This window comes from Haliotis asinina, chromosome 2, assembly GCF_037392515.1.
Source record: "Haliotis asinina isolate JCU_RB_2024 chromosome 2, JCU_Hal_asi_v2, whole genome shotgun sequence".
Lineage (NCBI taxonomy): Eukaryota > Metazoa > Mollusca > Gastropoda > Lepetellida > Haliotidae > Haliotis > Haliotis asinina.
Genome location: NC_090281.1, coordinates 81,558,323 through 81,572,311, shown reverse-complemented (window position 1 = coordinate 81,572,311; position 13,989 = coordinate 81,558,323). Strand labels below are relative to the sequence as shown.

General features: G+C 35.6%; 1 protein-coding gene across 2 annotated transcripts in view; it reads left to right on the top strand.

Annotated features, from left to right (window-relative positions):
• Position 1: 1 nt before the first annotated feature.
• Positions 2-13,989, top strand: part of LOC137274430 (putative Ras-related protein Rab-33) — a 107,934-nt gene continuing 93,946 nt past the window's right edge. The window contains exons 1-2 of one of the 2 annotated variants that reach the window (XM_067807604.1): positions 2-394; positions 1,013-13,642. In XM_067807604.1, coding sequence (XP_067663705.1) covers positions 134-394; positions 1,013-1,522 — 771 coding nt within the window. In that variant the 5' untranslated portion in view covers positions 2-133 and the 3' untranslated portion in view covers positions 1,523-13,642. Of the gene's footprint in view, positions 395-1,012; positions 13,643-13,989 lie in introns of those variants that run through there. The other variant, XR_010956181.1, reaches the window with a different exon arrangement.

The window sequence follows — 13,989 nt, the reverse complement described above, 5'->3', positions numbered from 1 at the left end:
ACAAAGATGGCCGCCTACAGTGGAAGTCTGTCGTAATATGAGGAGTTGTGTTGATTAAGTGGACTCCCAGCTTGAGCATCCCTCATTTTAGGTTAAGACGCTGTTGTTCGTGGTAAATAACTGCTATCCAAATATGACCTCAGAGCGGCAAACAACTGACAAAGCTGTCACTGAGCCTCAAACAGCTGAAGCGATGGGCACTGGTTCTGTCAAAGTTATTGAGAAACAGTCACAAAGAAGAATCTTCAAGATAATTGTAATTGGAGACTCGAATGTTGGAAAGACCTGTCTGACATACCGATTCTGTAGCGGCAAATTTCCAGACAAGACTGAAGCAACTATTGGTGTTGATTTTAGAGAAAAACAGGTCAACATAGATAAAGAGCACGTTAAGGTACAAGAATTTATATCCTTGATTGGCTTATGTCCATGAATGTCAACATTGTTACGCGGCTGCTATTTTTGGAACACTAAAATGTGATAGCATATTTCGTTTGTAGTGTCCTTTTGTAGAAATAACAGTTGATTCTGCATATGCTGTCACATTTAAACAATTCAGACGTCATCTTGGCCGCGACAAGCAAGTAAAACCCAGTGTTACTTACGATTGAGAGAAGAATACTTAGTTGTAAAATATTTGTACCAGTGAGTCACTATGACTGTAATATCACATTTTGTGAAGAGAGGATAAACAGTTTGTGACACTGACTCAAACACATTCTAGTTGATTAGGGAATGTAATCTGCGATATACTGTCTCGCAGAAACAGTAAAGGTTCACTATTGATGTGAAGAGGGATTTATCTCTATCCAGACCTTTGATGACAAGCAAATGGTAGATTTGTTTAAATATATACTTTTCTTATTTGTGTTCTACTAGTAACATTGCATTTTTATTTTGTAATAAAAGATCGCAAATGAAAATACATCACAGTCTAAATAAAAAGTTCACATCTAGGCTTGTGAAATTTGTATTTGATGTAGTGTAGATCATTTGACCCTTTGTTTTGCAGCTCCAACTGTGGGATACTGCTGGTCAGGAAAGATTCCGAAAGAGTATGGTTCAGCACTATTACAGAAATGTTCATGCAGTTGTATTTGTCTATGATGTCACAAAAATGAGCTCCTTTGAGAACATGCCTGGATGGATTGAAGAATGTGATCGCCACAATCTCAACAAAGATATTCCACGAATATTAGTTGGGAATAAATGTGACATGAAAGATAAGATTGCAGTCAACACAAACTTGGCACAGAAATTTGCGGATTCCCATAATATGCCACTGTTCGAGACGTCGGCCAAAGATGATGAGAAAGCAAATCATGTGGATGCAATTTTTATGACAATTGCTCACAAACTGAAGAACTCAAAGCCCATGATGCCACCCCATCTTGCCCGCTACACTCCAGGAGAGCCTGTCCAGTCTGAGGTGATCAATCTCAGAGGCAGCCCACAACATCGGGGGCTGCAATCTGCAACACATGCCTCGTTTGAGGATAAGCCTGAGAACTGTGCATGTTAATATGGGTAGGGCTAATATGTTAATGTTAGGGGTGTCACATCACAACATGAATATACCAGTACTAATTAGTTACAAATGATACATAGTATGTAGGCACTAATGTAGGACAGTGAAATTCATTAGTGGTAGTGGTGTACAGATACAACATGATACAAGTGATAGTGTGAGAGAATTCCTTCTGTAGTCAGTGATGAAGAGGGACCGGGGTGGTATTCACACTTTAATGGTAGTGGTGTAAAGATAAGTCTCCATATCATGATACTGATGATATGGCACACTTGTTGTTACCTAGTCAATTCAGTGAAAGTACTGGTGACACTGTTACTGGGAGAAGGATCCAGCAGGAAAATGTGAATTTTTATTGGTCATAGTTTTGTTCCATTCAGTAATTCTTCAGAATAAAGTGAATATGATACACAGAACCAGTTGTATGAACATGATGAACAAAGTGTTATTGATTAAGTCCGAGAGAAAAGTTTGCAATGAGCTTTCAATCAGATATCAAGTATGTGTTAAGTAGAAATTATTTCTTTTTATTTGGCCTTAGGTCAGTGGGTATATGTGTTTGTACAACAATATTGATTGTATTTATCCTGCTTTTCCTAAAAGAGCATTATACAATCTATGACTGAAGTAACTAGTCTGTATGTTTGGTATATTAAGACCAGCAAGTAAAATGCGATATGATAAAGCAGACATCCTGAAAATGATGCAAAGACTAGTAAGACTAAGAGCCAGCTTTACTCTATCATGTGTTACACAGGGAATTACACTTATTATTTTAGTCTAGTAGAATCCAAAGGTGTGGTAATTTTTGGCAGATAGTGCTGACATGGATCAAATTTCACTGATAGTTGCCAGCAAATTTTCAAACCCACTTGATACCTCAAACGTCCTGATGGACACTGGGAAAATACCTATCCATTTGCTTCTGGTATTAATATCTCAAATATTCAGTTTTGATGGTCAGACACATGAGATAGCCATTAAGATCTTGTATTCATGGTAACAGACTCTTAAATGATATATGCATCAACAATACGTATCACCAGTATGTTTGCTCTTGTTTCACACAAATGCTTGTTCCAGTTAATTTTTTTTGATGGCATAAAAGGGGTACAGTTAAATTGTGTTGGTGCTTTGTTCAAATTCAAACATCAACAGCACTATCAAACTATTTCAAAATTCATTCTGAACTTGTGGTTGCGGCACCTGACTACATTTTGGGAGAAGAAAATAGTCCAAATTTATTTTAGTCTCAGACTAACAGACGAGTGCCCTGGGGGTTGCTGTTGATTACTTCACTGGCTGGAATTGAGAAATAAAATGAAGTAATCATGACACATTGAACCATAATGGCAAGAGATCTAACATGACTAATATTGGTGGTCCTTTTGAACTGTTGCAAATTCCGGAGCCTTCAAAGACTGGTCATCTGTAGATAAGATCACATGTCATGCTTTATCACTTGGATTGAATGGTTGAGGATATGTTTGGGTTGTTGAAGCATGGAATGGTTTCCTTGGAGACGGCGGTTATAAAAACCTTTGCATGTTCTTGATACACATATATTGACATATTTGATGTGATGGTTAAGAGCAGGGCATGATGGTGGGTTTTATTTCACACTGTTCTTCTTTCTTTGCATTGTGAATGTACTGTTATGGAACAGTTTTGATCCATTGCCAACTGATAATTTTGCATAGTTCTCAGTGACATGATTATTTGGTATCCATGGTAACAAGTCATGAATATTTTTATTTGAACCTGTGTGAATGTTAGAAGTTAATTTTCATAATCGTAAGAATCCTGAAGAATTACATTGATATGCATCATGCTTGTGGTGATATATACATTTTTATTGTATATTTGAAGCAGACAAATTAATCAGCAAAGATGGCATGGTCATCTTATAATAGATATGATGGAAAATTACAAATGTTTGTGTTGTTCCTTAATTCACAAGACATGTAATTGTGTTGTAATGAAGAAACAACACTTGACCCGAGCTACCTTGATAAATGGCAGTGTCCACTGGTCTATGGAAAGTATTGTTGGTATGAATCTGTTTGCTTACTTTTTTCCTGTTAAATATGTTTGTGATTTACTACAAGCCATTTCATATTTATGAGTTGGTTTACATTGTGGTAATACTGGGGGGGTGTCAAAATGTATTATTTGGTATTTGAAATCTGTCAACTTCCTATTTCTGTTCTGCTTACTGAATGGCAAACAAACATTGCAAGGTGCTGAAAAGATTTTTTGCTGTTTTCGTCTTTTGTGCATTGCTTCCATTTTACCTACTTGTAAAACAGAGTTGGCTGAAAGAAAACGATTGAATGTTTCATTTGTTTTCTTCCAGATTTCTGCTTCTTTCTGTTTGTTGGTCTTTTGAACCAACTGAAAAAATGTTTGTGCGTTAAGACAAAAATGATGACTGTCATTTATACCAAATGTATGGATACCATCTTTTTGAATATTGATGTTTTTTTTAACATTGATAACATGACTGGGATTAATTTTTTCAAACAGATTGAGTATTTGTGCATGAGGGTTTTACAATTTGATCTGTCAGCATCATTGAAGCAGAATATGTGGTTTACTGAAAGCTTCATCTCATCATCAATTCATCGTAACATGTTGAACAGCATTGTGAAATTATCAGGAATGTGTCTGATTGTGGAAAACTTTAATAAACGAGATTAGGTCCTGGAAATCTTTGGATTTTTCACTACATATGAATTCGTTTTTTGAAAAGTGCTTTTTTTTTTGCAGCCCAGTGCTTTTCAAAATGTATGCCACATTCATTCTACAGTAATTATTCATGATCATTGTTCAGCAGAACATGTTCAATTTATGTCATATTTTCCCCAGTCCAGCAAAACTTATGGGTTCAGTTGTCCTGGCAACTTATGATGTCATTCTTTGTATGATGATGTCATAGCATTCCAAAATAATGTTATGTCTGTCTCAAACATTTACATTGTACAATGTCATTAAAAGTCCATGGAAGTGGCCTTCAGACACTTAGCCTTGATGGTATTGTGACAAGACCCAAGGGTAGAGATTTCAGCCTCCTTTAACAGGCTTGTCGTCTTACATGTCGCCTTTTGAAACAAATCAGTGTTGCGCCATTCCAATTTTGATTTGCATATATGGAATATTGAGATGTTTTATCACTGTTAAAAACAGAATTATTGGCCTTGTTACTCAATTGTATCTACTGCATAGATATTTTGTTGCTTTGTCATCACAATATTTGTTGATGTGTCAAACTATCTTTATCAAGGATTTACATATATATCCCATCATTGTGCTTTTCAGTATCTACGACACTGTGATTGTTGTGTATCAGTACTTATGCTTTTGATAAATGTTTCTTTTGCATTTTGTGTGTACATGATGTAATGTCTCTGTATATGATGTTGTATCCACCTGTATTTCAGGCCTTTGTCTTTTCATTTTGATCCTGATCATTGTTTTGCAATACCATTGATATTTGTGATATGTATGTTTGTGTATGTTGGTGCTGTTGTAATTACTAAAGGACGAAGATTTCCTGAAGACTGATTCCAATTATATTTTGGTGAGTTAAATGTCAGACTGAATGATAAATTCTTGGACCTTATTTCTTGAATTGAGATCTCAGTATTACCTTTTTTTTCCCCAAACAATAAAGTTTTTTGCAATGTGAATCTACTGTTTGAAAACTAGGTATTTTTAAAGTATTGTCTTTTTGTTTTTTAATATTATATGTTCCACTGTTACTTCCCTTTCACTATTTTAAAGTTTTCTTTCCAGAACATACATTTTGTGAGTGGTTTTAATTCAACCTTAGGGCACTTTATCCAATAGCTATAAATGTGCCCCATATTCTACAAATCTTTGTGAGCACTAAATTGTCACTGCAGTTACATAATTTTTCGCTCAAATTTTATGGCTTATTAGAAATATCAGTGTGTTCATATGATGTGCATAAATGTCTTTCAGTATTTGAAAGTTGATTGGACTTTACAGTTGATGTTGGTTTAAGCAAGTCACAATCAAACAAACAAACGAAAAGAGTCAGTCACCAAAAGAGTCAGTGTTTGACATATACACATGCTGTAAAGGAAGGAAGCAGTTTTCTATCAGTGGTAAGGGAAACGTCATGAGGGAAGTGTGTAAATACATATATATGTAGTCCTAGCTCCTAGATTTGAAAATAGGCCTGGTGTATGTTCTACATCCACATCCTTCTTGTTTCATGCTCTTGACAGAAACATGGAGTAGAGATCTTGTGTCTTGTTTTCCACTCCAACATTACAGGTTCTGTATGGGTTCCACAGAGCCATGAAGATTTATCCCCACTGAAGTAAGTAATGGCTTTTGGCAGTGATTAGCCATACCCAAACCATCAGTAGACCAAGCAGATTCTAAAGTTTCATCCTTACTTATTCTGTTGTATACTACAGCGTATCCTACATAGTGCTTTCGTGATATGTGAAAGGAGGTGCGTTACCTAGTGGTTAAGGCGTTGCTTGTGACAAAGATGGGTTTGATTTCCCTACATGGGTGTAATAGTTTCCAATGGTGCCCCCTGCCATGATATTGCTGGTATATTGCTAAAAGTGACATAAAACATACTCATTTGCTCTCATGACATATAAAAAATATTAATTTTCCAACTTTCTAAAGAAAACATATCTTTCTTCCCTGTGCTTGATGGGAAGGACTTGTCAGCATGTAACACCCATTAGCCTGCCTAACCATAGGTACATGTGTGAATCATTTCAGTGTATTGTGTGGGCAAGGTTCCTTTGTTCAACGACGGTGGTTACTTAGAAAATGTGTAATCAGCTATATACCGGTACTGACGAAGGGAAAACTTGTATGCATACATGTATTGCATATCAGTGGGGGCTTTTGATATTTGTATATATTGCCTTATGATGTTACCCTTTATGGATGTATTAATATTTAATTGGATAATGGTCATCTAAAGTCATGTGGAATGATGAATATGTGGAAGACATGTTATTGGACTCTTTATTGGGATTAAAACTTCCTCTGTATAGTTGTGAAACTTAAGGAATTGTCTGCTTGTGTTATTTCTAACTTGAAGGAAAATATGAAAATATGTCCATTTCAAGTTAGTGTTGAATACTATATGTATGACAATGTCTTCAAGTAGTCAGTTCACCATCAGATTATTCCTGTGAAGTGCTAAATAGGATGTGTCCAGTTTTTATTGTATGTTTCCTTGAATTCTGTGCTGGAATCCTATAATGTGAATAGTTTTGTTTGGTTTCAGTCCCCAGAACTTATAATCTGAAAGTTTGTCACGCCAAAGTCTTGGGTTTGATTCCTCACATTGGTACACTATACACTATGTGAGGCACATTTCTGGCATGCCCCATTATTGTGTTGCTGGAATATTGCTGAAAGTGGCGTAAAACCATACTCATTCACTCACACACTATAATCCTGCTTCTTTTGTTTCTTCCTTCACTTTGATTGTCGTTTTGGCCAGAAGAAACATATTTAGCAAATTATACTGTGTGTTGCTTGAGTATTCATGGATTCATTGGTCTCGTTACAACATTCTACAAATTATTATTTAGAATGCTGGTAATTTTATATGTGTATTATATAATTTGCATGTAGTACTTCAGCATGAGTAGTTGGAGCTAGCTGAATGTTTCATATGTAAACATATTCGTGGATATTGCAATATGCTTTGTGTTTCATTATACAGATTTCCTAGTCATGATGTGGTTTGTCATTTCTCACAGAATACAAACAGAAGTGTTAGTAACTTTCAAAGTATATCCGAAGTGTCAGATGTTAGTGACATAGACTACTATTTCCAGGGAATTGAGAATAAACATTATCCAATGAAACTGAAGCATCTAAAATGATCATCTATTTGATGACTCGAGACTAAAAAGTATCAAGTGCATCAAGAGAGTGGTGTTCAGGTGTAACATGGAGAATGGCCTTCTAAAACTGAAATCATACGTCAAGGATTGTTTGCTGATTTATATACAAAGGTACAGGTTTCAAATCTGAGTGACATGTTTACGTGTAAGGAGATACATAAGGCATATATGACACAGGTGAAACAGATGAACAGTATTGGCAGATGTCATAATTTCAGACAGCTAACCACTGATCGTGTTTGGTTTACAGTAGACGATAACCATCCACTGAGAAATGGAGATGTTAACAAATAGTGCTAAGGCTCTGTCAGAAGATTATTGCTTGCAAAATACCTTAGCTATTAGTATGTCCCTAGAAGCACTTTGTCTTTCGTAAGTCAGCGTTTGAGCTTACCGCAAACTCAACACATTTTGATACATCTCGGTATGAACCTATAGTAACAAATTATCAAAAATGCAGATTCAACTTAAAAAGTTGAAATATAAAACGATGAAACATATCCTGCAAAATCCAAGCCAAATTGATTCAGTGGGGAAAAAAACCTGCTGGGGTGAAAAGTGGTTTCAACAGCTGTGCTGCACTGTGCTGTGCATGTAGCATGTAGGTTTGCCTGACCTGAGTGTGTCACCGAATGAACCAGCCAGTGTTTTTTTACATTTTTAGAAGAGGTATATTTTCAGAAAATGTGAAAAAATGGATGATACACATGTATTTGTTTGAAGTGTTGATGCAACACTGGTACTTCATATCTGAAATGTGTTCTCTACTCTGTGCTGCACTTGTTTTAATGAGCAGACATTATTTACTGGTATCATCTCCAACAGGTTTACAGCCTTGTGATTATCAGAGAACCTGTGTTCAAAAGAGTTGTGTCCCCTGGATCTGATGGTTGTTAATTATGATCCTTGTTTCTGATTTGGGACTTTACCTCCAGATAATGCTAGCTTCCATGTAATACCACCTCATGGTACAGTCTCTAAATCATAACATTTGCCATTCCACCAAGCCCTTACTGTAATATGGTCGCCCTAAATCAAACCAGTCTGGGCTCTGCAAAAGTCCAGGATTTAGTTTACAGGTTTCTGGTCAAATATCTATTATTAAAGACGAATCATCATCTTGCATGATGAGTACACAACCTGACAGGCCATATTGTCTTAATGGTTATCTTGACTCTGAATAATTAGTGGATGGTATTCTCCGGACGCACAGTTATTGTGAGAGGAATCAGATCTAGTAATGTGACGTAGTTTAGGCCAGTGCTTATACTCCCCTAAAGGTGTTACACCACTTGCCCAGAAAATATTTTAGCCTTATGTGTTTCTCGTTTAATTTGGTAATAATATTCAATTACTCTTTGAATATTTAAGCATATATTGACAGGAGAAATCAGTGTTAGTTGAACATAAAACATACTTATTCATTTATCAACAATTTTCACATATCTGTTGATACCGGTCAATCTCAAGGCATTGCAATGTTCTGTTTTTAACCAAGAGCACCAGTTTTGTAATGTTTAATGGTGGAAGCTCTTGTCCAGAGGGCATTGCAATTTTATCACAGGTTATGGATTCTTATTCAGATAAATAGATTGCAGGTGCTGCATTCATCAGACTGATATTTAGTTGTGGTTGTAGAACGTGCTTAATGAGATGCAACTGCTGCACAAAAATACCCATGGTATAAGACATGGATTCTATTTATGTTCAGTGCTGAAATTTATACAGACTGAATGGTTTCTTTGTTATATTTTTGCAGGTAATATTGAACAGGTGAAATGGTCCTGAAATGATTACTCGGCAAATCATTAAGGAAATTGAGTACTGAGTGGTGATATCTTCAAATATTAAGAAAGGTTAGGATTTGTTGGTTAAAAGCTAATATACTTTACTGGTATCCATGGTGATTTTTTTGTGTCCCATTTTCATGAAAATGACTATCATAAGGCATGCCTGACAGTTAATCCTTGATGTGTTGTTTTATTGTGGCAAGCATAAGTTGTGAAATCACTGTGATGTTTCTTGCCTATGTACTTGATGTCCACTGGTGCAGACCATTGTAGATGACTCTTGTAGGTGTTGTGGGCAGTGATTATTTTATACATTTCAATGTCTAATTTATCTCTAAATCAAGGAATATTTATCACATAAGTTTCTCAGTTTTCTTCTTTCATTGGTGTTATATATTTGTGCTTTTATATTCTTGCAAGAATGACAACAAAACTGTTTAGTAACACATGTAGACGTACTGGACTGATATTTTTGTACAATATGACCTTCATGGAAGTATTTATGTCCGGTTTATGTCTTAGGTGTTAATTCATAATACTTTAATCATGTGTACATGATTTCATGGTTCTTAAAAAAAGAACCAAAAAAACATATAAAAGTCAATTTATTTCATTCCCGTTGAAAACTATTTCCAGATATGCTTCTCAGTGAACACTTGACAAGACTGCAAGTTTGAAATTGTCAAACCACCAACATGTAGCACTCAGGTTATGCCCAGGGAAATCTCTCAGGTGGATTAATTTGTTTGTATTAACACAAACTGAAGACATATACCTTGCAAAATTACCATTTTAAGAACCTGATGGAACATTTTGTTCATTTTCCTCTGGTAGCAAGTTTATCTTTATGACAAAGGAAGAATGAAGAAGTGGATTTGACCAATTTGATTAATTTCTATAACAGGTTACGTTTTATTAATGTCATTAGACCTGTGTGTTTTAATATCTTTTAAAAATAAGTCAGTGTTGTTCAAATAATGATTCATATTTTGTAATAGGTCATGTGAAATAGTTTGTTTTGGACAGGGCATAAGTGATATTTCAGGTTTTGTTACAGGTGTAGGTGGTGTCTTAGTGATTTGATGTGTCACCATGGTTACATTCATACCTTACCTGGTTGTCATATACATATATATGTCTGTTCTGTACTTTCTGTTTTTCACATGTATGAGATTTTTTTAAAAGCACAATGGGATAATATATGAACAAGTCTGTAAGGCCACTTAAGATAAATTTCTTGTTTCTCATCACCTTTTTTTTTCAAGAAAGAAAGCTAGGTAGGGTGAATTTGATGTTTATTTTGTAATATATTTCCTCCCTGATTTTCAATACAATGTTTTTTGAAAATTTGGAATGCCAGAAGTAGATATGCTGGAAGTTGATACAGATTTAAGAAGTCTGCCGGCTTTATACACACAAATTTACCAGTGTCATTAAAAAAAAAAAAAAAATACTTATTGAAGGTCAGGTGATAATGAGAAACAAAAACTTGTTTTTATGTGGCTTATATGACAAGGTTCACTGGTTTAAGAAGCATGGGCACCCTTGTACTCTAGTGAGTTTTGTTCTCTATCCAGAGTTGTATCCCTTGGACATGGCAGGATCTGTTGCTGCTGAGTTCAAATTCCACATTATGATTCACGATCAGCAGGACCATTCAGATGCTTGCAACATCTTTCCAGATCCATAGGAAATCTCGATTGTACAGGTGTGACTATACCATGAGTATATATTTCTTTCAGCAGAATGACTGTGTTCATTATCTATGATCAGTTTTGCAAATGGCTTTTGTTACTATATGGTTGAAATAATTTTGATGTGATATCATATATTTACTTGCATATTAAGCAGTTTTGTAGCATCACACAGTCACTAGTTCTCCATGGAGTGGTGGGGTAGCCTAGTTGTTAAAGTATTTGCTCCTTGCACCAAAGACACAGGCTTGTTTCCCCACATGGGCACAATGTGTGAAGCCCATTTCTGGTGTCACCTGTTGTGATATTGCTGAAATATTGCTAAAAGTATTTTACTTCTCGCAGTTTATGCAGGGTATATGGGGCACAAAACAATAACAAAACCTTTTTATTTTTCTTATTCTTGAAAAAGTATGACTTGTGGATCTGTAAGCCAAGAAGTATAATTGGTCTCTTCAATCTATAGTGTGAAAATTGTGGACTTTTGATATAGAATTATGTATTTTAGTTATTTCAAAAAGTCCTAATGAAAATTGGTATAATTTTCTGCCCTGGTCCCTAAACCTAAAGCATTTTATGCACTGTTAGCATCATTGAGGGTTAATTAACATTGTTGTTGTTTTTCAGTGAAAGAGTTTTCTTGAGAATTAGTTTTTATGTGAATAATTTAAATCGTTGCTTTTGTCCCTGGGTTACATTAACGATTTCAAAGAATAAAACATATTTCAAATTGCTTGTTAATCTAATATTAGTCCAATAAATTGACATCAGATTTTTTATCACTAACAAATGTTTGAACACAATTTAGAAGATAATCATTCACATGTATATATGCCCCTTACATATGTGTGCATACTGTTTCCAGCAAATGAAGGTTTCAATTTATGACCTTGACTCCTACCTGACATTGCCATATCAAGCTGTTTTCCTTGCAATGGTCATCAAGGGCTGGGTTCAAGTCCCAGATTACCTGTTTGTTGTCCTTTGTCTGTCACAATCATGCCTAAGCTTTCTGGTTCCACATAAATTATAGATATACAGAACCTGTTTTCTTTTTTTTTCACATGCAAGTTTCACATTGTGAATTGCTGTAAAACAGTCCTGGCATCATAAAACCCACCCCACGGACTCCATGTCCAGTGATTGTCTGGGACAATTCAGCAGCAACAAGATATTTTGCAAAGTATCCACACCATGCCAACTCCTATTTCATTTTAAGATACAAATTCATAAGACATGCTTTATTGTGTACATTATGTACATGAATCCCAACATGTTTGTGTTGGTTAGGGTGGTGTTATTTGATTTGATATATCAGCCACATATCTGAAGCATCACAGTGATATAATCATAGAGGTTACAAGTAGCTAGTATGTGATTTTAGGTTTGTTTGGGATTCTTTTGAACAATAATGTACTGATCCTAAAAAGACATGCAAATTAAAAATAGATAGGAAGAAGAAATTAAATGTTCTGGTTCTTAGTTTCATTGGAAGAGAATATTTACTGGGTGATATGCAACAGACCATACCTCTTATCAGAACTTGATTGTTTCACAAGTAAATGTTTTTATATTATGGTTTTGCTGTGTCATGGCTTGAATATTTGGAAAGCAATATACCCTGAGAATTAATCGTCAATGCAGGATAAATCAAAACAAATGAGAGGGATATTTTGTCCGTAACAGCAATTGAAATTCCATCAAAATTCAGTCTAAGTAAACTTATCCTCAGTACTTTTCGTTACACTCCATTACTGAGTCTGACAAAACCTTATGGGAGGTCGCGTCAGGTAACCTTTGAGATTGACCAATCAGAACACAGCTTACCAAATCGCGAAAGTGCACATTCGCACATACATTTTGAACTTTTCATCTCGAAAAGGTTCATACCCAAACAATTCCGAAGGCCATTTAGCGTGCGCTCACTTCCGGGTGATACACACGGCGTATGTACAACCATGACAACGGTGAGTAAACAGTCACTGAAAACAGTGTGTTTGGCAATATTCAAGGATGTTATCTTGCGGAAATATTAGGTAATGGTAACCATGTCAACAGAAACCCAAAAGCGTATATACTGCAGGTCAAATAACTCTGTTTTATGCTGATTTTTGTTTGTGGAGAGATCTGTGTTAATGACCTGAATAGTTTGAAAGTCCCTCCGATCCCTAAATACTAGCTGTTGTCTGATTGGTTAAATCTATTTAACCGTCTCACGTTTGATTGGACGGTCATTGGTCGCTCAAAGGTTACCTGACATGACCTTCTACTAGGTTTTGTTAAACTCAGTGGTGGAGTGTAACAAAATACACTGAAACTTTAAGTTTACTTAGACTGCATCAAAATTATTTCTTGAAAATGAACATGAATGTGTTTATTGTACTTCAGATGATAAAGTACTAAACCTTCTGGAGGCAGGTGGCAAAGACTTACATTATTTCACTGTATCCATTAATTCTTATTCAGAATTGTTTGTTCTTGAATGCAATTTAATTGGGTTTTTTTAGAACTGTAACTTCATGATCTCTTTAAGGATGCCGCCAACATGAGCTTTGTTGAGTTGTGCTGAATATGTGTAGTTTGTGTTGTGCATTGTGTTGTACATAATCTTGGCGGTTGTTAATGGCAGGCTTTGGTGAACTTCTTGGAATTGTTTCAGTAATCTTTTCACTCTTGTCACACTTCTTCCAAAATAAAAATGCCAAAGATGTCAAATATTTGTTATTGTTTGCTGACTGGACGTGTAGCTGATTCTGTTCTTATTGAATGATATAGGAATCATTTTGATCAAAAGGAAACAGGCAGTGAGCGTATATATTTTCCAGCTCTTGAACAGTGGCTTGTAAATATCTGTGTCTTGGCTTGGCGCAGCATTGGCACCCAATAGACACTGTACCAAACTTAAGCAGATAGGGCCACACTTTTTTATTCCTTCGTGCAGCAATATTCATGTCAGTAGGTGGTGAATATGAAACCATAAAAAAAACCAAGTTGTTGCTAAGGTGACATTATCCCCCTCAACAAGAAGACACGAGTCATCAATATCCCCTGCATTAAATCCA